Consider the following 22,122-nt stretch of genomic DNA (forward strand, 5'->3'; position numbering starts at 1 on the left):
GTCTAGTAAGATCCATATCATTCCACTCCAGCCATTTCAATGCAATCCATATCCGTCATCTCCACTTTGTCCAGTCAAAGATCCAGTCCCATTCCCAATTCTAATCATTCCATTAGAGACCATTCTGCTTAAGTCCAGGCCAGTCCAACATCTACTCCAATGCAATCCAGTTCAGTCAGATCCATTTCACTCATTTCTATTCCACTGATGATCTAGTCCAATCCTAACATCTATCCCATTCCTTTCTAGTCGATTCCAGTTCTATCCCAGTATGTCCAGATAGACCGGCGTGGCTTTCATCAGGGCGAACAGCATCTTCTGAATGTCCTTAATGTTGAGGCGCTGTTGCGGCTCCCTCTGCCAGCAGCCCAGCATCATATCGTAGACCTCCTTAGGACAGACCCTGGGGCGCTCCAGTACCCTGCCCTGAGTAATACACTCTATCACCTGGAAAGAGAGAGACAAATAGAAAGAATTATGGTTAATAGTATCGTAACATATCATATCATTTAGAGAAATGTCTGGCTATGCAATGATACATAAGACTTAGTACGCTGCATACAGTGTTTTTTTCCCACTTGAATGACAAAAATGTACTATAAAGCTGAAAACCCTACTGCATTACTGCAGTACAGTTTTGCCACCTCTAATAAATGTTTGATAAAACATATGCTGTTTTCAGCATGTGCCTTCCCCTGTTGCATTTTCAAATGTTTTATCAGAGTCAAGTTTATTTGAAACTATTGACCTTATTCACATGGCGCCCATTTTGAATAATCAGCGTGGGAAACCGCTCTGTCTACTGTTGTGTACCAAGATATATTATACAAACATTTATCATTTCACAGATTCCCCACTGAAAAACATATTTGAAACGAATGGAACTCAAGATTCTGGAAGTCCATTCTTGCTACCAGAGTCTAGCCTAGGTAGCTAGTAGCTTACTTGCTACTTCACTCCTAATTCAAAAAGTCGTTTTGGTTGTTGTTCTCGAGCTTGCTAGCTAATTTGGTAACTGTTAGGTTTATCTGTATTTTGTCCTCACTTATGTATTTAAGTAATGCTACTTTTATATGCCAATCTTCCAGGTAGAGTTTCCCACCCAGGACCTCACTGCAAAAATGAAGCCATGCTGAAGGTCATCCACCACTTTGGTAATAAAGCACACCTCTGTTCATTGCTGCCATGCAGCTACAAATCAATATTTGTCATCTTTGGCATTATAAACAATCATCTGAGGTAGCTAAATGTGTCTGTTCTGTTAATTGTGTTCACAGTTAACTCCATTGTCCTGCCCTGTCAGACTGGTTTAAAACCTCACACACATGCAGACACATAGACATGTTCTCTCTCTCTCTCTCTCTCTCTCTCTCTCTCTCACACACACACACACACACACACACACACCTCTCACCCTCTCTCTCAGTGTTTCATTGATTATAAGAGACCAATACCAATGGTACAATGACAGAATCATCATATGTCATACTCATAGGCCTGTGACTGTACAGTATGATAAAAGACATTTAGGCTGTGTTTTAAAATAGCTGTAATCTTTGAATATTTTATCCATAGAGCCGTAATTGATACACTCATAATATTAAGCTACACTTAGCCATAATAACATAATACCCACAAGGGTATAATGACACAGATGAAGTCTTTGAACATTACGTGTATATTGATATACTCAATGTATCCCTGCTGGGGCCCTGTAACCCACCTCATGAAGTGAAGTAGAGTCTAACACATGGTTTTATCAGAGAGAATCAATCAGTCGTGTCAGTTGCTCTCTGCTGGGGTCTATTATGATCTTCTTAGTATGCTCAGTGCTTTTTGTGAGGACTTTACTTCCCCCTTTGTTTTCCTCTGCATTCTCATTTGGAAAATCCACACTCACAACACCAGTATCCAAAGCATGTACGCATTGGTATTCATACCGTCTCTGCCGAAGTCACACCCCTCTGGTGTCCAACAGAGGCGTTTGCAGTTTTTCTTTTTTTTTTTTTAACTTGAAAACACGTTCCCTCTGGCTATTTTGGCTATATATAAACGGTACTGAGCATGGTCTGATTTTTTTATAATTGAGGAAACAATTTTTGCTCTTACTTGTCCAAATGATCACCTGTAAATAGTGAAATCTTTAGTCAAAACTAAATAAAGTCAAGGAGGCTTGAGTGATCACAGCCACAGATTAAATGTACACCTGGGCCATTTGGAGACTTGGCCGCAAAATGTTTCAAGCACTGCCTTTGCTTCTGATGGTTTGTCTTCTGTGCCTACATCCCACAGTATTATTTCAAAACAGACAGCATTTATATAAAAAGGCAGGATTTCAGCTATTAATTACTGTCATTTACAAAGGAGACTTGTGCCAGTTTTGGCTGAATGTTGCACATTGACTGGTGCCAGTCCACAATTTGGCTTAGTGCACAATGATGTGTCTTGATGCTCCTTTATCACATTTTAGGCTTACCAGTTAGTTGATTGATGGTTAAAAAGCGAAGACAAACATTTTTTTTTACAATTCACTTGGTGACTTGTGTTACTTTGTTCTACAATACATTGGTTGGCTCTGGTTTGCACAAGGGGGCGGCCTCCTCGTAAAACTAAAATCTGGGCTTACATTACAAGTCAATGCAGTTCACCAGTGTAGGAGAAGTGATAATCACAAATGGAGAAATCTTTGTGGCACCGTGAAAGGTAAACTTGCTCAAGGATGGTGGTGGCCCAGCAGCTAAGCAGGATCTATCCAACCTGGAGGAGACTGTGGCATGTGGCAAGACATCAATATGGAAATAATGTATTGATCATATTTTGGGAGAACTCTAACTGATTTTCATGGAAAGATCCACACATTTTCTAGGCTTTCAAAAGTAACCCCATTTTTTAATAATTTCAGATTCATTTTGTCTTCTGATTTCTTTTTGTCTTCTTTAACTCTCCACGGTTAAAAGGGAGCGACTGGTAGAAATAGAACTGGACTCATTACAGTCACTGCAAAATCACATTTTTCCAAAGTGTGGTTCTCCACTTACACTGAATGTACAAAATATTAGGGACACCTACTCTTTTCATAAAGTACACTGGTGAGGTAAATCCAGGTAAAAGCCATTATCCCTTATTGATTCCCACTTATTACATCTATACAAATCACAAACGAAGAGATGTAAAGAGCAGCAGACGAGTTAGAGAAGGATTTTCAAGCTTGGAGACAATTGAGATGTGGATTGCACAAAAGGGGGCTGCAACTCAATATTGGGAAGATGTCCTTACTATTTTCTACATTCGGTGTGTACTCCAGCTTTTTGTGCATGCAAGAAAAGATATTTTCTTCTTAAATAACACCGTTAGAATCCGTGCATCAGATATATTTTTGCTGCAACCATATAACTGAAGGTTTCCGCTCCCCAGTGCATAACCGCCATATCATAAACATGCAAGAGAATCCGTTGAGATCTCCGCATTCACATTTTCCAACACAAGTCTGATGTGTGCAAGAGGGCATGCGGGAATATCAGAATAGGCCGCACACTGCCTTACATACGTAGCATTAAGTATAGCCACACTCGCCTCATTATTAGCCAGCTGGAAACACAGCTGTTTTACACCTTCCCATAGTGTGACTCCAAGTCACCGAATGCTACTCTGCAGCACTGTATATGGCTGTAGCTGGCTGCTTGTCAAAGGACGAGATTTCCTAGAGAATGACTCCAGAACCCCACACATCACATTTAAAAGGGCAATAAGTATGATTTTTTACTACCCCATAGCACAAAATGACCATAATGTATCTGTGGGGAATGGGGGTTGATAGAGTTGTTAATTTGTACCAATGACTCAATGATTATTTGGCCAAGTCCTGAGATTTCTGGCTTCCCGACTAGCATTTTCGACTGTTCAACGATGGAGCGACCAACATTACAGGAACAAAGCCTAGTTCTCAAGCCAAAAAAGGCAAATGACATGGCAGCATTATTACTAAGATTAAGATGACTTAATGCACATTTAAACCTATATACATGTACAAATAAAGAGATTCCTCTACCTCATTATTGGCCAGTTGGAACCATGGTTGTTTGCCATAGGTGAAGATCTCCCACAGAATGACTCCAAAACTCCACACATCGCTCTCTGTTGTGAACTTCCGGTACATGATGCTCTCCGGGGGCATCCAACGGATCGGCAGCATGGTGTGACCTCCCACCTGCATAGACACACACACACACACACACACACACGTTGCAGAACACAAGAGAAAGTAGTTGTCAGTCATGTAGTATATTCTGTAACATGAACTTCCTACGTATGACGCTTTTAGGGGACGTTTTGACACTGGCCGCAAACACAAAAGTGTGTTCTCCACGCTCAGTGTAGAGAGGGAGATAGAGAACACACACACACATCAGACACAAGTGCACATACACACACAAACACACAGACGCCACACACACTTTAACATAAGTCACAGATTGTTTTGGTACAAAAGTGGCAGGTAACAAAGGTTAAACGTTCATCACATGACACTTATTATAGTCTCTCTCCATTCGTAGCCTGTTAGTTTGTTTTTATATGGTTTTAGTGCATATCTCAGATCATTTAACCCCTTATTTTTTTACGATTAACACGTTTTATTTTGAAAATGGTCACCGACAATATGTCCATCAGTTGACCTCCTGTTACATAAAAAGCTTGACCTACAGCTTCTATTAACAAGGAAATAATTACCAAAGAGAAAGAGAGTGTGATAGGTTAGAACAGTGATTCTCAACCTTTTTATATCAAGGACACCTAATTTAGTCCACATTAGGGCCACGTACCCATTTGATGAGATTTTGTCTCTCGAACCCAAGTATGAGAATATTTTTATTGTCAGATATGATTTTGTCCAGAATTCCATGACTATCTGTATTGTAGGTAGAGAGATAACTGTGAAACTATGATCAAAACAGTCATTCTTCTACATTCTCTAATTGTGTTAACTTCTTATAAATGAAATAATGGTGAAGTTTAACAATTCAGCAATTTGCTGTGGACCCTCTGGAACTTCCTTAAGGACCCCTGGTGGTCCCCGAACCCCACATTGAGAACCACCGGGTTAGAAGATGGTGCCTTATAGATGTAGCAATCACTGTCTATGCCTGTACAGTAGATGCTTTAGCTTTGTTTAGTCTAGCAGTAGCACACTCCAGTGTAACTACACAGTGATAAGTATTCCAGTATTGATGTAAAGGAATCTCAGGGTTAAACCAGAGCTTAAGAATAGTTTTTTTCAGTGTTAGTGACAATGCTGAATCATCAGTCATCAGGCATAGACAGGGATCTAACATGATTGAAACCCCTACTAAGTCTGACAGTTGAAGCACAAACTTGTTTCCAGACACATCAAGCTTATTTCATGATATTTTTAGTCAAATTATCTCACTGCTCTGGCAGATAATCTTGCTGGTTTCAATATATTTCACTTGATACATGCCAATATGACTTATTTCAAGAAGTCACCATACAACAGTGAAGAAAATTTTGATACAAGAAACTGTCTCCAAGACAATGTCACTTTGACCAAGTAGCCAAATGTCCTGAAACAAGTTACATGTGACTTTTGTTAAGGATTTTATGCCTGGTTTAATTCATAGTTGGTATTTTTCTTGTTTATCTTATTGGCTGTATGTATTAATTTTTGATTGTCTGTACGGCAATTTGTTGCTGTTTTGAAAAGTTTATTCTGGTATTTCTAATTACAAAAATTTAACATGTGTGATGACAGGGAATAAGTAAGAAATGTTTGAGGGCCTTCAAAAAGAAAATGCTTGCTCACTGGATGTCATGAATAAAACATTTCAAACAGATTTAATCAAACAGCTTCCAACTTAAAAGGGAAAACCCACCCTAAAAAAAAGAATTAACATATGTTATTGCTGAGCTTCGTTCAGTGTTTGTGAATGTGAACAACTCCCTCCCTACACCAGAAAGCAGGGAAGCAAAGCTCTAATCTGTGATGTCACGCTTTAAACATTCATACCAACAGATTTGATCTTAAATCCCCAGCTGGAAACATTGCTACAACGAGTCTTTATTCATGAATTTTTAGCATATCTTGGAATGGGCCTTAGAAATGGCTCACAGCTCTTATAGGCACTTAGATCTTACTTTTTTCCCAAAGCTACAAATATGTACAGCAGGAGCAAAAGAGGGAAGGATCAAAGGAAGGATGGAGAAAGGAGAAAAAATGGTAACACTTTACAATAAGGGTACATTAATTAAGGGTTAGTTCATGCTTAATAAGCATTAAAACCCTTAATTAACAGTTAACTAATGTGTCTGGTAATCATTTACTAATGGTGTTCATGTTGACTAAGGTATTAATTTATACATTATTTAATAGTCATCTTTATAAACTATAACATGAACACCATTAGTGAATTACACATTAGTTAATTAAGCATTAACTAACCCTTAACTTAGTGTACCCTTATTGTAAAGTGTTACCAAAAAATACAAAAAAACTGAAAAAAAAAACTAAGGAAGGAAGGAAAGAGGTGAAGATGATGGAAAGAAAATAGAAGAAGGAGATGATGAAGAGAGAAGTAAGGAGGAAGGACAGATGGCATGAATGAACAAGCAAATGAGCAAATGAAAGAACAGTACTACGAAAAGGTGCTGCTTCATATTAAAGCCATCAAAATTCATTATAGTTAATAATTCATCATGGATTGCTGCTGTTGTGTGAAAAGCCTGTACCTCCAATTTATTTTTCATTTTTCTATTATTTTTTATTTGAGTTGAACATTTGCATACAAGTAAGTTCCACCCTCAAAGAAGCAATGGAAGTCATTCATTACCCATTGTATAGTTTCCAAAAGGCATGAATGCGGAAATCAACCACTGCCTAAAAAGTTTTGGAATTAGGAGTTTTTCATGTGACAGCAGTGATATGATAGATGGGGAATAGATGAAGATGCAGGAATAGTCTGTTGTTGGTTCCAATAATAGCTCATGATGTATATCACCCCACTGTGTTAATCATATCTGGTTTGACTCGTTTTGTCTGTGTTACTGTAATAATGATGCATTGAGGAGGAATGTACAGTATGTATTTGCATTTCAATTATAGGTTACTTTTAACATATTGACCATGACAGGGACAGTGTGATAGAGGCTGATGGTGGAAATTTGCTTTTTTGCACAGTAAAACAGATGCTAATTTTATATGAAACGCAACGTACAATAATGTATCTTTTGTGGTTTGTAAAATACAATGGAGTCCACTACCAAGAAAACTTTTGTCTCATCATTTATCAAAAACGAATACAAATTTTTTGTTAAATTATATTTCTCAAACATTATTTTTCACTAATATGTCAAAAAATAGTTGTCAAAATTTCTCAATATTTGGTATGTCCACCATTTACCTTAATTACAGCTTGCACATTGGCGTCGATTCTAGAAGTTATTGCAGAATTTGTGAATCCGATTCGATTTTCAAATGTTCCCAAAGATGCCCAATGGGGTTGAGGTCTGGTGACTGTGCAAGTCCGCATCCCTTGCTCTTCCTTGGACTTTACCCTTAAATTTCCCCTTAAGCAGCTTCAAAGTCAGAAAAAAAAAAAATCCTAACTGTACAACAATGTCACATCCATATTCTTTATCTGATCGTTCCAACTCTTGAAGCTCTAGCTGCTTATATTGAATGAAATATTCAAATACAAGTGGCCATGTTTTTATGGCTGCACCATTACATCAAATGGAAAGAATCTAGATGTTTGTGCATCATTTTATACACATTTCCCTGTAATTCAGCATGACACATTTGGTGTCTTTGGAAACCTTGTTATCTTGACTAGAATTTAAAATAAAGTTCTGTGGGTTTGAACAAAGTTTGGCCGTGCGACCTGCGTTTGTAATGATGGACCCAGGGAAGAAGAGGTTAATGGGAGATGCAACAGATTACTTTTTGAAAGCAAACTTCCAAAGCCTGATGGAGGATATATGAAGATATAAGGACAAGCCAGACTGTAGTTCGTATAATGGTATGGCATGTGAACAGTGCTGTCTGTACTGTAAATCATATCCACACAAAACACACACACACACGCCTGTAATGGAACATGATATACAGTAGATGGTACCGTTTGTTAAAAGGAGAATCCATCAAGATCACAGGAATGACATGCAGTAGCGTACTATCTGTGGATTCTGTTATGGGGTGGATTGTGCCTTTAATCACACATGACTAATGGAGGAGGATATGTCAAGATGTACAACCCAGAGTGTATTACCTATTATAGTACATGTTGTAGATTATAGTGAGTTAATCATTATTCATCTGGACTAGCTTGGTCTCTGACTGCTGCGAAATCATAAAGCAGCTTGACTAATTTAGTCGGATACGTGCTTCCTAATCAAGACCCGCATAATGAATGACCGGCAGTACGCCGCTGACAAATCGTCCTTACCGCACTACTTCCCCCCCCTTCACCCTCCTCTTCCTCTCGCCTCCAATTTCCCATCACCTCCTCCTCCTGTCCTTCCTTCACCTCCTCATTTCGCCACCTTCCTCTCGTTTTCCCTCTTTCCTGCTCTTCTATCCCCCGTTCTCATTCTCCTCCTTCTCCTCTCTCCTGCTTTCCACTGCTCTCCTCATCTCATTTACTAAGCATTGTAGATATCTGTTGCAACTTTATAATAATAAAGGCCTAGATAATGCTCGTTTACCTTTTAGAAACCATTCACTTACCCTTTTAAACATCAGTGGCAACGATAACACTTTACAATAAGGGTACATTAATTAAGGGTTAGTTAACAGTTAACTAATGTGTCTGGTAATCATTTACTAATGGTGTTCTTGTTAACTAAGTTATTAATTTATACATTATTTAATAGTTATCTTTATAAACTATTAAATAATGTATAAATTAATACCTTAGTTAACATGAACACCATTAGTAAATTACACATTAGTTAACTGTTAAGTAAGGGTAACCCTTAACTTAGTGACCCTTATTGTAAAGTGTTACCGTAGCAACTTTGACTCTTAACTCGCTGACTATTACCATGCAGTTAGATACATTTAAAATTGTAAGTATGATCTACTTCACTGCATCATGCACAGAAACCAGTCTACCAGCACAGAACCCAGTCCAACCAGTTATGTTACATGCTGATCTGTGGCACAGTCTTGTCCATTTTGTTTGACTGCAATGTTACAGCATATCAGTAAAGCTGTAAATCTGGGCTGGTGTCAGCGATCTTTTAATTCAACGAATTCAACAATGTGAAAGGCAGAAGCAGCAGCTCATTTGCTAATGATAGATCATTCATTCGCAGTTACTCACCCCTCACCGTGACTTTTTCAGCATTTTAATTTTGTGGAAAACTTGTAGAATCGCAAGTGGCTGTCTCGCCACTTGGCATTAACATGCATTGTCTCTGGATGTGATTTAGCTGGATTACTTTACACCTGACATTCAAATGTGAGCGTATCTATGTTCCCAGGGTCCTATGTTCTCAGGGTCCTAAGTTCCCAGGGTCTTATGTTCCCAGGGTCCTAAGTTCCCTAGGTCCTATGTTCCCAGGGTCCTATGTTCCCAGGGTCCTATGTTCCCAAGGTCCTATGTTCCCAGGGTCCTATGTTCCCAAGGTCCTATGTTCCCAGGGTCCTATGTTCCCAGGGTCCTATGTTCCAAGTATCCTATGTTCCCAGGGTCCTATGTTCCAAGGGTCCTATGTTCCCAGGGTCCTAAGTTCCCAAGGTCCTATGTTCCCAGGGTCCTATGTTCCCAAGGTCCTATGTTCCCAGGGTCCTATGTTCCCAGGGTCCTAAGTTCCCAAGGTCCTATGTTCCCAAGGTCCTATGTTCCCCAGTTCAATATTCTACACACATTAACCCTCCTATTGTGTTCGGGTCAAATTTGACCTGTTTCAAGTTAAAATATTTCATAAATATTATCCAGTTTTTTTTTATTGGAACAAGGCTTCAAAACAGCTATATAAACAAAACAAAGCCAATGGTTATCATTTTATTTGATTTTGAAGGTCCCTAACCCTAAGCCTAACTCTAACCCCAGAACTGGGGAACATAGGACCCTTTGTCATGCTCCCATTATGTGCCATATAAATCTGGGGAACATAGGACCCTGGGAACATAGGAATAACACCCATTTGAATGTGCCTTTATACAGTGAAATCAGATTTCTTTTTCACTTGCCAAAAGGAGGGGCACGTAACTTCTGCTTGTAATATTTATGTCCTTTAAGACAGGGGTTCTCAACCTTTTCCATATCAAGGACCCATAATTTAGTCCACATTAGGGCCATGGACCCCCATTTGATGAGATTTTGTCTCTCTGACCCAAATCTGAGAATATTTTTATTGTCAGATATGATTTTGTCCAGAATTCCATGACTATCTGTACTGTAGGTAGAGAGATAACAGTGAAACTATGATCAAAACAGTCATTCTTAAATGACAAAATAATGAAGTTTAACAATTTGCCGGGGACCCCCTGGAATGCCCTCAAGGACCCCTGGTGGTCCCCGGACCCCACGTTGAGAACCACTGCTTTAAGATTTACAGTGAACACCTCATCTTGCTTATTTGGTTGCTTTTCGATTAGTATGTTACTAACTGAGCTGCACACCACCTCTTTGATTTGTGTCTTTGATTTGAGACACATTTACACTTTGTTGCCAATGTGGCCAAATGTGTCTACCTCCATAGTTGGTTTGGGTGATCAGATTTTCAATGTGTCTTGAGCGTATTTACACCTGGATTAGATGTGTTTTTGCTTCATCTACTTACAGTCTGATCACAGGATGCATGTTAACGCAGGAAAGGCGGGTGCTGGCATGCTGTATAACAAATATTCTTAGGAAACATTGCTGTGAACTATCAGCACTGACCCATTTCAATGGCATAAGCCTTTCTTGCAGATGATTCTGAGAATGACACCACCAAGTTTGAAACCCAGGCTTACCTTTAGCCTTAGGCTAAGAGTTTGCCTGAGGCTAATCTAAACCCCTTTCCACACTGCAGCAGTTAGCTCAGAGCCCAGCTGGTGTCCGTGGAGCACAACTTTTTTAGCTAGCAGCGCTCAGCAGATGCTTTGGGGAAAACATTGGCGGTGGCTCCTGCTACTGCTATGAGACTGTTGAAAAACTTTTATAGGCCCTTTTTAACTTTGCTAAAAACATGCTGAGCCCTCAGTGCTGTTGGGATGTAAATAAAGCGTCTTTTCCATTTAAAACTATGAGAAAAAGAAGCTGCCAAACTATCTGCAGTTTAGAGAATTCACACATATTCTAGAAATATGTAGACTGCCGGACACTGTCTTAACTTACAATAACTTACATGTCCTCCTCCTCAGATGCACCTGGCGCATACACACGGTTGTGCAAAGATTACCTTTTTAATAAATTGGTACAAACCATAATTGTCCAACTCCATCTAGAAACAATTGTGCCATTGAAATCAGACAGGCTCCAATAGTTCCCAATGTCTCCTAATTGAATGTTCAATAAGCTAATGTTCCCTGGCAACAAATACAATTCTAGCCAGTAAGCAGAGTCTTGGCAAAGCATCAGAACTTCCGGGAAGTAAAACTGAAGCACTAGAGCGTTACAAATCTGCACACTTCTCAATGCCACATTTTTTTAGATACACTACACATAGCACAATGCAATTGAAGACTACAAAACTTAGGGTAAACTGTTTCACCACCTGAAGCTATGCATTATCTCTGACTGTATATTCTGTAAACAAGTCAGGTTTAGGTGTCAGGCTTCACCAAAGAATTGAATTTGGGGTTTAGCAATCTTGGAACCCATTGTCTATCGGTCTGACGACGATTAGACTCTGGGGCCAATATTTCGGGGTTTCCGGTGTAGCCAGCGGACATCCGGGCCAAGACTTCCTCTTCCATGCGCCGGTCAATGTTTACAGTCCGATTAGCAACTTGAGATGCGAGAAAATGCCCAAAATATTGGCCGTCGCCCCCAGAATCTAATCATCGTCAGACCGATAGACGATTGGGGGTTTAATTACTCTTTAAACATGCATGGCTAAACTGAGTACCCTTGCTTAAAGGCAGGCAACCTACCAGCTCATCTAGCCTTTGGACCATGGTATAGGTGCAAAGCTGCAGCTATTGCACATAGAGACGTCACAGTGAGGCAGCAACATAGCAGGTATACACTGGCAATCTGAATTGCCCTTTATCCTCAGCCTCACATAACCCAACAAGCATTTCTCAGGTCAACCCAGGCATGGCAAATTCATATTAAAACAGCTTTAGAAACTGTTGTGAACTCATATCAGAAAGACATTTAGGTCCTGATTTCACAAAACAATGCAGGTAGCAGCTATGGTCATCTCAACTTTTTGGTGCTATGTCATTTACACAGGTTTTCAACCTTGGTGCAGGCCATCGTACTGTATCAACATCATAACGTTTGCTGGGTATGAGTCTACTTAAGCCTCTTTTCATACTGCACCAGTCAACCCGAGGCTAACATCTAGGACAGCAGTTGGAAAAGTGGGCTCCGGGAACACTAAGTGGTCTTTCAAGGGATTCCAGGGGCTAGAAAGCATGACATAATGTAAAAGAATGACTTCTGTGCTCATATCTTACACTCTATCCACTGTTATCTCCCCACCTTTAGTATAGGACAGTGGGGTCCGGGGACCACCGGGGGTCCTTGAGGGGGTTCCAGGGGGTCCCAGGCAAATTGATGAATTGTTAAACTTCACCATTATTTCATTTACAATAAGTTAACACAATTAGAGAATGTAGAAGAATGACTGTTTTGGTCATAGTTTCACTGTTATCTCTCTACCTACAATACAGATAGTCATGGAATTCTGGACAAAATCATATCATCATAACAATAAAGATATTCTCAGATTTGGGTCAGAGGGGCAAAATCTCATCAAATGGGGGTCTGTGGCCCTAATGTGGACTAAATTAGGGGTCCTTGAAATGAAAAAGGTTGAGAATCACTGGTATAGGAGGCTATTCTACTATGTAAATCATATCTGACAACAAAAATTGTGTCAGGTGCCTGTGATCCAATCTCCTCAAATTGGAGTCTGTGATCTAATACCGGTTCCCCGATTTGGAAAAGGTTGGGAACCCATGATCCAGAATTGTATTGCTAACCCTATGCATGGAATACAGTGGTGTTCCCTCTGTTTGACCATGATATCCTGGATATCTTGGATAATTCAGACATATGGTTGATTTGCAATCTAGCCAGTATGTTGGAGCTACAGAGTTCCCTGGGGACACTGTTTTGCTTCAGGGAAACAGTCTGCATAGGGCGGAGAATTGCTGTAGGAGAAATTAAACTCTCTCTCTCAGTTTAGGTGTGTGTGTGTCTGAGGCTGAATTGGAGACATCTGATGCATGTTAATCAGCAAGTCACTCTGTCTCCGCAGAGGACGTACAACTGGGAGTGTGCGTGTGTGTATGCACACAGTCTGAAATTAACTTCTTGGCCTATACCTGCTAAGGGCTGGTAAACTAAAAAAAAAAAAAAAAACCTGCCAGAAATAGTTTTTAACGGCAAAAATAATTAACAAACATTCTTCATAGAAATATGTCACCTTAATGCTTCATGTACAGAATTAGTTACTGTCAATTGAAAACTTGCTCACTCACTTATATAATAGATCAAGTTTGGGTAACGCTTTACAATAAGGATCACTAAGTTAAGGGTTAGTTAATGCTTAATAAGCATTAACTAACCCTTAATTAACAGTTAACTAATGTGTAATTTACTAATGGTGTTCATGTTAACTAAGGTATTCATTTATACATTACTTAATAGTTTATAAAGATGACTATTAAATAATGTATAAATTAATACCTTAGTTAACATGAACACCATTAGTAAATGATTGCCAGACACATTAGTTAACTGTTAATTAAGGGTTAGTTAATGATTATTAAGCATTAACTAACCCTTAACTTAGTGACCCTTATTGTAAAGTGTTACCTAAGTTTGTAATTCAGTGCAACAGAACATTTTGAAGCACACACACACACACACACACACACACACAATGTTGTTGTCTCAAAACGTTAACAGTCAGAGTGGTGGGAGACCCTTACTGATTTATCCACCAAAGACAATTTTTACCAGCATTTGACATTAGGCGGGTGTTTATTGGTTATTTTTGGCGTGTGTGTGTGTGTGTGTGTGTGTGTGTGTCTATCTGTCTGAGACAACATTCAGTCAGCAGGGCATTAGCAGCAACAACAGCAACATCCATCTCAAATCACTCAAGCTGAACGAAACCTCCACATTATTGGTGTCCACAACATGTACTCTGCATTTCAGAGTTTGTGCTCATTTCAGAAACTCTTTGGAGAATGGATTGCACCAAATCCCCATGCATTCCACTGAGGCTAAAGTATAAGCAGTCAATGCAGTATAAGATATTTTTCAAAAACACAAGGCTCTGTTTCATTTATAATCAAACCATGTACACCATTTTTTATGAACATTTTGAAAAATGGTGGTGCAGTTTACAATGAGACTATATGAGAATTATATTGATTGTTGACTAACTTTATTTTTTTTTTCTTTTTGTGGCTCCTACAGGCTCCTGTTGGCTCTATTCAGGTCAATATTGGATTCATATTGATCTGTGATTTTTTTTTTGGAGGTGCACACAACACTCTTTCCTTGCTCATGATCTTCTTACAAAGGGTTAAAATTAAAAAGAAAGTCAGTCAGCTTTTTCAGTGGCTGTCTAACGGCAGCCCTGGTGGGACATTACAGCAGCCATTAAAGAGAAAACACTCCACAGAAGCTACTTAGGAGGATGGGACTCGACGGAGTCATTGACATTTACTGCCAAATACAAATGATTTCCCACCACGCCAATTACAGTGTTGAGAGAGTCTGCTGAAAATCCCTCTGTGCCACTGTTACCATCATCTATGAAGACAAACTTCTTCTAGATAGCCAGGCCACATAGAGCCCGGCTTCTTCATTTTTTATTTTTTTTTGTTTTACATCTGGGACCCACATGAGAAATTTAGCATCTCGTCCTGGGTCCAAGGCTCATTAAAATGTTACAAATCTTAAAAAAAAAAAAAAAAAAAAAAAAAAACAGCTGCAGGGTAAATAATTTAGTGAAGCTATACAGTGCATCATAATGTAACATGTCAGCCATGGTAGAAGTCCCCTATCCTGCGTCTATCCTGCACTAGTAACCATTCAAAAAGTCATCCATCATCTAACTGCCGCTGCAGACATTTTGTCAAGATTAAACACATCAATACATACAGATCTATATGTATAAAAAACACATATTACAAAATGAGTATGTGTGAATATTGTGCGGATATTCCTGGTCATTTGTTTCCCCTACTCTGTCAATCTCATTCAATTTAATTCAGTTCAATTTTGTTAGTGTACATTTCTGTACAAGTTTAACATCTTCGGAAAAGTGTCCTGTGTGCAGAAAAGAAAGAAAATGCAATGGTAACACTTTACAATGAGGGTACATTAATTAAGGGTTAGTTAATGCTTAATAAGCATTAACTAACCCTTAATTAACAGTTAACTAATGTGTCTGGTAATCATTTACTAATGGTGTTCATGTTAATAAGGCATTAATTTATACATTATTTAATAGTCATCTGTGTAAACTATTAAATAATGTATAAATTAATACCTTAGTTAACATGAACACCATTAGTAAATTACACATTAGTTAACTGTTAATTAAGGGTTAGGGTTATTAAGCATTAACTAACCCTTAACTTAGTGTACACTTATTGTAAAGTGTTACCAATACAATACTATCAACTAAATAAACAAGGACAATAAATAAAAAGTTTATCATACACACAAAAAAAAAAAAAAAAAACAGACAGACAGACAAGAACAGTTGTACCACAGATTTGATTTTAAATGCACTTACCCTGTAGTAATCTGTGCTGTAAATATCTCTGGACATCCCAAAGTCTCCTATTTTCACCAGAAGGCCATTCCCCACCAGGCAGTTCCTGGTCGCCAGGTCACGGTGCACAAAGTGTTGAGACGCCAAGTAGATCATCCCAGCTGCGATCTGACTGGCTATGTGCAGCATCTGGGACAAGCCCAGCTCCCCATTGGTCTGCAGGGGCTGTCCGTCGACCAGGATCATAGCGTCTGGCCCGTGGGCTCTGTGGAAGTTATAGAGTCGATTAGAAGCGCATTAAATATATTCATTCGATACAACCCCGTCAGACCTGCTTCAAAGCAGGTAGGGGAGTAGAAGAAAGAATTCCCAGCAAGGGTTCGACCAATACAGGCTTCTAAGGGTCAGTTAGAATTCCAATATGTTTGGATTGAAGCTGCTGATAGCAAATATTTTGCGGCCTCCTACAAAACTGCCAATCACCGGCACGCAATGAACCAACTGCAAGTGATGAGCACACTACACCACATGGTAATGACAATAACCTTTATAAGCCCTGAGCCAATGAAAAAGCTGCAATCTACAATCTTGTGAAATCTAAAAAAAAATCTCCAAACTTGCAAATTGCAAATATTTGTAACTTTACATGATATTAGATAGCCACAAATCTTTTCTTTAGTGAATGCGTGATGTTAGAAACCTCATATATAACTTTATTTAATTTGATTTGAAGAGCTGCAGTTAGCTGGCTAACTAGCTAACCTACTAGCTAAAGGTTTTGAGAAGTGCCGACAATTTACATGATGTCCTCTTAAAAATAGTCATTGTTGTATCAGTAACTATATGATGACAAATACTTCAGTCACATTCTGTCATTCTGTCAAATATTAACAATTGCAGGAGACTTTTAAAAAGAATACAATATACATACATTTAATGTGAAATGCAGTCTGGCAGTGCTAGCTACTTTGTAGAAGTCTCCTGCAATTGTTAATAGTTTAGAAGTGACAGAACATGTGTATAAGTGTGTTCTCACGTGTCTCAATAACTAGTTAGGGATACAACAATGACTATTTTTATGAAGAAATCATGTAAATTATTCTTCAAAATGTTCGCTACTAGGTTAGCTAGCTAGCCAGCTAAATAGACGATCATGTGGTACAGTTTGATCATCACTTGCGGTTGGCTCATTGCAGAAAGACGCAAGCTAGCGGAACTATTTTACCCGTACTCACTAAGTGCTTCAGCTACCTTGACACTTGCTATATCAACTCTTGGTATAATTGGTAACACTTTACAATAAGGGTACACTAAGTTAAGGGTTAGTTAATGCTTAATAAGCATTAACTAACCCTTAATTAACAGTTAACTAATGTGTCTGGTAATCATTTGCTAATGGTGTTCACGATAACTAAGTTATTAATTTATACATTATTTAATGGTCATCTCTATAAACTATTAAATAATGTATAAATTAATACCTTAGTTAACATGAACACCATTAGTAAATTACACATTAGTTAACTGTTAATTATGGGTAAGTTAATGCTTATTAAGCATTAACTAACCCTTATTAAGCATTAACTGACCCTTATTAAGCATTAACTAACCCTTAACTTAGTGACCTTTATTGTAAAGTGTTACCGTATAATTTCCTATGTTAATCTCCCATAACAAACGGTCCTACTTGTCCATTGAATTTGTGTACATTCGCACAACGTCCGCTATCATGATGTATGAAGCAGTAATCCTCTCTGTTAGGAGAGTTAGCTAGTCCGTTAGGATCCGTTACAGTTACGACTGACACATGGTTATGACTCAGCTTTAATGATGTAGCACTGTGATAGCCATCAGGCTCACTTAGTGTGTCCGTGATGCTTTAGAGAGGGGTGGAGAGGCAGGGAGAGTGAGTTATGGATAGAGGGAGGAACAGAGAGAGTGAGATGGAGGAGGTGGAGGAGACAGAGAGAGATAAACAGAGAAGGGGGTGATGACCTGTATAGTTGGATAAATATTCCTGGGCTGTGCTAACTCAACCTAATAGTCAACCTGTGTGTGTGTGTGTGTGTGTGTGTGTCTTTTCAGCTTCACTGAGTTTTAAGTCTCTAATAGAGGAAGTGATGCCAGTGAAGTGGCAGCTAGGTGTGTGCCCATTTGTGTGTGTGTGTGTGTGTGTGTGTGTGTGTGCACGGTGAGGTGGAGGGCAATGGGTGCCAGCTAAATTAGCAGTGTGTCCTGGATGAATTGATGCCAGTAGTTTAATGGAAACACAATTACTGAGCTGAAATTAGCATCCATGGCGCAGAGAGACAGACAGAAACACTGTCCCCGCATGCACGCACACACACACGCACACACACACGCACACACACACACACACAAATGCATACATAGACAGTCGCAGACTTCACTTCCAGGCTGCCGACTAAGTACCAATGTTCTATTCTGCAGTGCAAAGCATCCTGGGAGCAAATAACATCTAATCACAGTAGACATAATGTAGCTCATTAGCTTACCAACCACAATTTGCAATTTAGGCACTTAGCTGGCACTCTTAGCCAGAGCAACTTGCAGTGAGTGAGCAGGTAGGGGTTCAGTGTCTTGCTCAAGGACACTTCGACAGGATCTATGGCTGCAGCGGGGATTGAACCTGGGATCTCCCGGTTATGTAACATTATGTTTGAGCAGTGGTGGAAGAAGTACTGAGATCTTTTACTTAAGTAAAAGTAGCAATACAACAATGTAAAGATACTCCATTACAAGTAAAAGTCCTGCATTCAAAATCTTACTTAAGTAAAAGTACATTGGTACAAAAGTACAAGTATTGGCAGCAAAATGTACTAAGAGTATCAAAGTAAACATACTCATAATGCAAACTGTCCCCATTAAGAGAGTTATATTTTTCATAAATTATTGGAATATTAATACTGATTTATTGACATACATGTACATGTAAGCAGCATTTTAAAGTTGTCAACGTGAAGCTAATCTTAACAATTTAGCTATACTTTTGGGTAGTCTAATCTATAACAATGCTATTTTATAGTTATTTTACAAAGATGATCAAATGTTTTAAATATAAAATATTGATCTGAAAAGTAACTAGTAACTATAGCTGTGAAATAAATGTAATGGAGTAAAAAGTACAATATTTCGCTCTAAAATGTAGTGGAGTATAAGTACAAAGTAGCATAAAATGGAAATACTCAAGTAAAGTACAAGTACCTCAAAATTGTACTTGTACATTTTGCTGCCAATACTTATGTACTTTTACTTAAGTAAGATTTTGAATGCAGGACTTTTACTTGTAATGGAGTATCTGTATATTGTTGTATTGCTACTTTTACTTAAGTAAAAGATCTCAGTACTTCTTCCACCACTGCTTATAATGTATATTTATATTGCATTTAATTTACAGCACAACATTACTTTCCGTGGAGAGTAATGGCACAGTCAAATGATTCTTGCTGACCACAGCTCCCTTCTAACACATCTAAGCAAAGAGAACAAGCCACAATATTACATAATATTACAACCATGAATTTACACAATTAAAGAGGCCACACGATACAACATGACAGCTCAACCTCTGCCAAATACTCGGCCAAGACCCAAATGTGAGTCACAGGAAGATTAAAATGGCTTTTTAAAGTTTCACCGAAAGCGACTCACTATGCTACGCTGCCATTCAGTATTAACTGCTAAAAATGACTGCTTTCACTTTTGGCAAACACTGCTGCGTTCCCAAATCCCTGAACATAAATATATTCACTAATGATTTTGCATTTGTGGTTTGACACGATCCAATTATTTTACTGATTTAACCATTGTTTACATCCCACTTGCACAGTCCTTGTGAAAGAAAATTGTTTGTCTCCCAGAGGTGTTAATCCACTAAACCAGTGATTCTCAACCTTTTTCATATCAAGGACCCCTAATTTAGCACATATTAGAGCCACGGAGCCCCATTTGTTTTGATTTTGTCTCTTGGACCCAAATCTGAGTATACTTTTATTGTCAGATATGATTTTGTCCAGAATTCCATGACTATCTGTATTCTAGGTAGAGAGATAACAGTGAAACTATGATCAAAACAGTCATTCTTCTACATTCTCTAATTGTGTTATGATGGTGAAGTTTAACAATTCATCGATTTGCATGGGGACCCCCTGGAACCCCCTCAAGGACCCCTGGTGGTCCCCGGACCCCATGTTGAGAACCACTGCACTAAACCCTAAGCTATGACAAAGTCCGTGCATCTAATATCATTTACCACCAAAACTTCTAGACCAGCTTATATTGACTGAATTTCTGGGAATAAAGTGGAGCAATGACTAGATATTAGTAGTTGGTAAGTGTGTAATAAATTATTAGATGTCAGTTACCAAACTATCAGCTTAGAGGGAACATTGGCCTTGAATGCTCCCTTGATGTTTTTTTTGTTTTTTTTACATATGGCTTACGAATAGAGTTCTTGGGATTTTTACTTTATCTTAGCTCTCAGTTATAATGATAGAAACTAGAAGATCAAATTTGGACTCGCTTATATACTAGAGTATAGCAAGTGCCCCTCCTGTCCAAGCCTACCATCCTGACTTCCCCACGCTTCAGACAAAAAGTGTGACTGACATTCTCATTCTATGCATCTCAGATGATGTAAATCTGCTCCAAAGTCCTATTTCCAGCACTGAGAAATAGAGTATGACTGAACATACGTATTACTGAACAGGAGCTCATTTTTATATGGAAGAGTCTCAGCACCTCAACAGCCTGGATGATAATTGGATAATTACTCTATAGCAAAGACAGTGGCAACGCAGGCAATTTATGCATGTTTTTTAATCATTATTTAAGCCCTGTCTGCTAATGTTAATTGTGATTGGTATGCATAGTTCTTTCGGGGCAGCAGGGTGCCCGAATTGTTAAAAAGAACGTTCTTCAACTGATGACCTGGGTTGAAGCTCTGTGTCACCGAACAACATATTCTCACAGCAGTGGCTGTACATATATTATGCAAAGTTATGCACCCTTGATTCATCCTATACCTACGCTTGACCAGCCGCGTAACCTATAACTGTACGTGTGCCAAAAAAAATCTAACTTTGGTTGAGGATAGGCAACTAAATAAAGTAAAACAACTTTGGTTAAGGTTAGATTTAAGGTTGGCCAACTAAAACAACTTTGGTTAAGGTTAGGGTTAAGGTTGGCCAACTAAAACAACTTTGGTTAAGGTTGGGGTTAAAGTTGGCCAACTAAAACAACTTTGGTTAAGGTTAGATTTAAGGTTGGCCAACTAAAACAACTTTGGTTAAGGTTAGGGTTAAGGTTGGCCAACTAAAACAACTTTGGTTAGGGTTAGATTTAAGGTTGGCCAACTAAATCAACTTTGGTTAAGGTTAGGGTTAAGGTTTAGGCAACTCAATTTTAATTGCATGAGGGTTAGGGTTAGGCTTAGAGTTAAGGTGTTCATCAGCTTGATGGCCAGTACATCACAATTTTTGTTGAAAACTATGCATCGTATTTGAATCAAATTTATACAAATCAATGTATTAGGAATTCTGTTGTACTATGTTATACACCAACTAGCCTCTTCTGTAACCCCCTGCACAAGAGCCCAGTGCATGTGCATTGTAACCTGGGGCCAGTTGCATAAAGCTGGTTTAATGTTTGATGAGTCTAAGCCTTAGACTAGTCTTAGATTCTCAGGTTGGAATAGTCTAATTAAGACTGTCTGTTACTAAAATATTAAAACTGACTTATTTTGAGGTAGGAATGTTAGCCACCTTCCCCCCCGGCTAATCTTGAGTTAAGAACTTTGTTGTCATGGCAACGAGTCGGCCTAACTGTCAGAGTGGGACGTTTAAATTCTGAAGCTGTTTCATACAAGATGCCAAATCTCTGGTTTTTGGGAAGAGTCTGAAGAAGAGAGCGAGTCTTTAGAGACAGAAACAACACATTAGAGATCTACAACAACCAAGAAGTAGTAGGAACAGGTAAATATAAATGTCTATAGCAAGTTTCACTTAAAGTCACATTTAAGGCTAAGACCAGGTCTATCTTTATGCAACTGGCCCCAGGAGTAGCGCACGTCAGCAGTGAGTTCTTTCAGTAGCCTAGACTCTAGTTTCGTTTCAGTCTGTGAGGTAGGAGTGCTAGCAGACCAGACAGTTCCAACTGAACAATGTAAACTGGATGAGTCTCCTCAGACTT

The 22,122-nt window shown here is 38.8% G+C and overlaps 1 protein-coding gene across 1 annotated transcript in view; it reads right to left on the minus strand.

Annotated features, from left to right (window-relative positions):
* Nucleotides 1–261: 261 nt before the first annotated feature.
* LOC139650264 (NT-3 growth factor receptor) overlaps nt 262–22,122 on the minus strand; it is a 124,173-nt gene continuing 102,312 nt past the window's right edge. Inside the window, exons 7-9 of the mRNA XM_071526870.1 lie at nt 15,934–16,177; nt 4,049–4,207; nt 262–447 (exon numbers count right to left, since the gene is read on the minus strand). Of these exons, the coding sequence (XP_071382971.1) occupies nt 262–447; nt 4,049–4,207; nt 15,934–16,177 (589 nt within the window). The remainder of the gene's footprint in view (nt 448–4,048; nt 4,208–15,933; nt 16,178–22,122) is intronic.

This window comes from Centroberyx affinis, unplaced genomic scaffold, assembly GCF_046629955.1.
Source record: "Centroberyx affinis isolate AG114_WGS23_722 - 3 ecotype Tasmania unplaced genomic scaffold, CSIRO-AGI_Caff_v1 ptg001475l_1, whole genome shotgun sequence".
Classification (NCBI taxonomy): Eukaryota; Metazoa; Chordata; class Actinopteri; order Beryciformes; family Berycidae; genus Centroberyx; species Centroberyx affinis.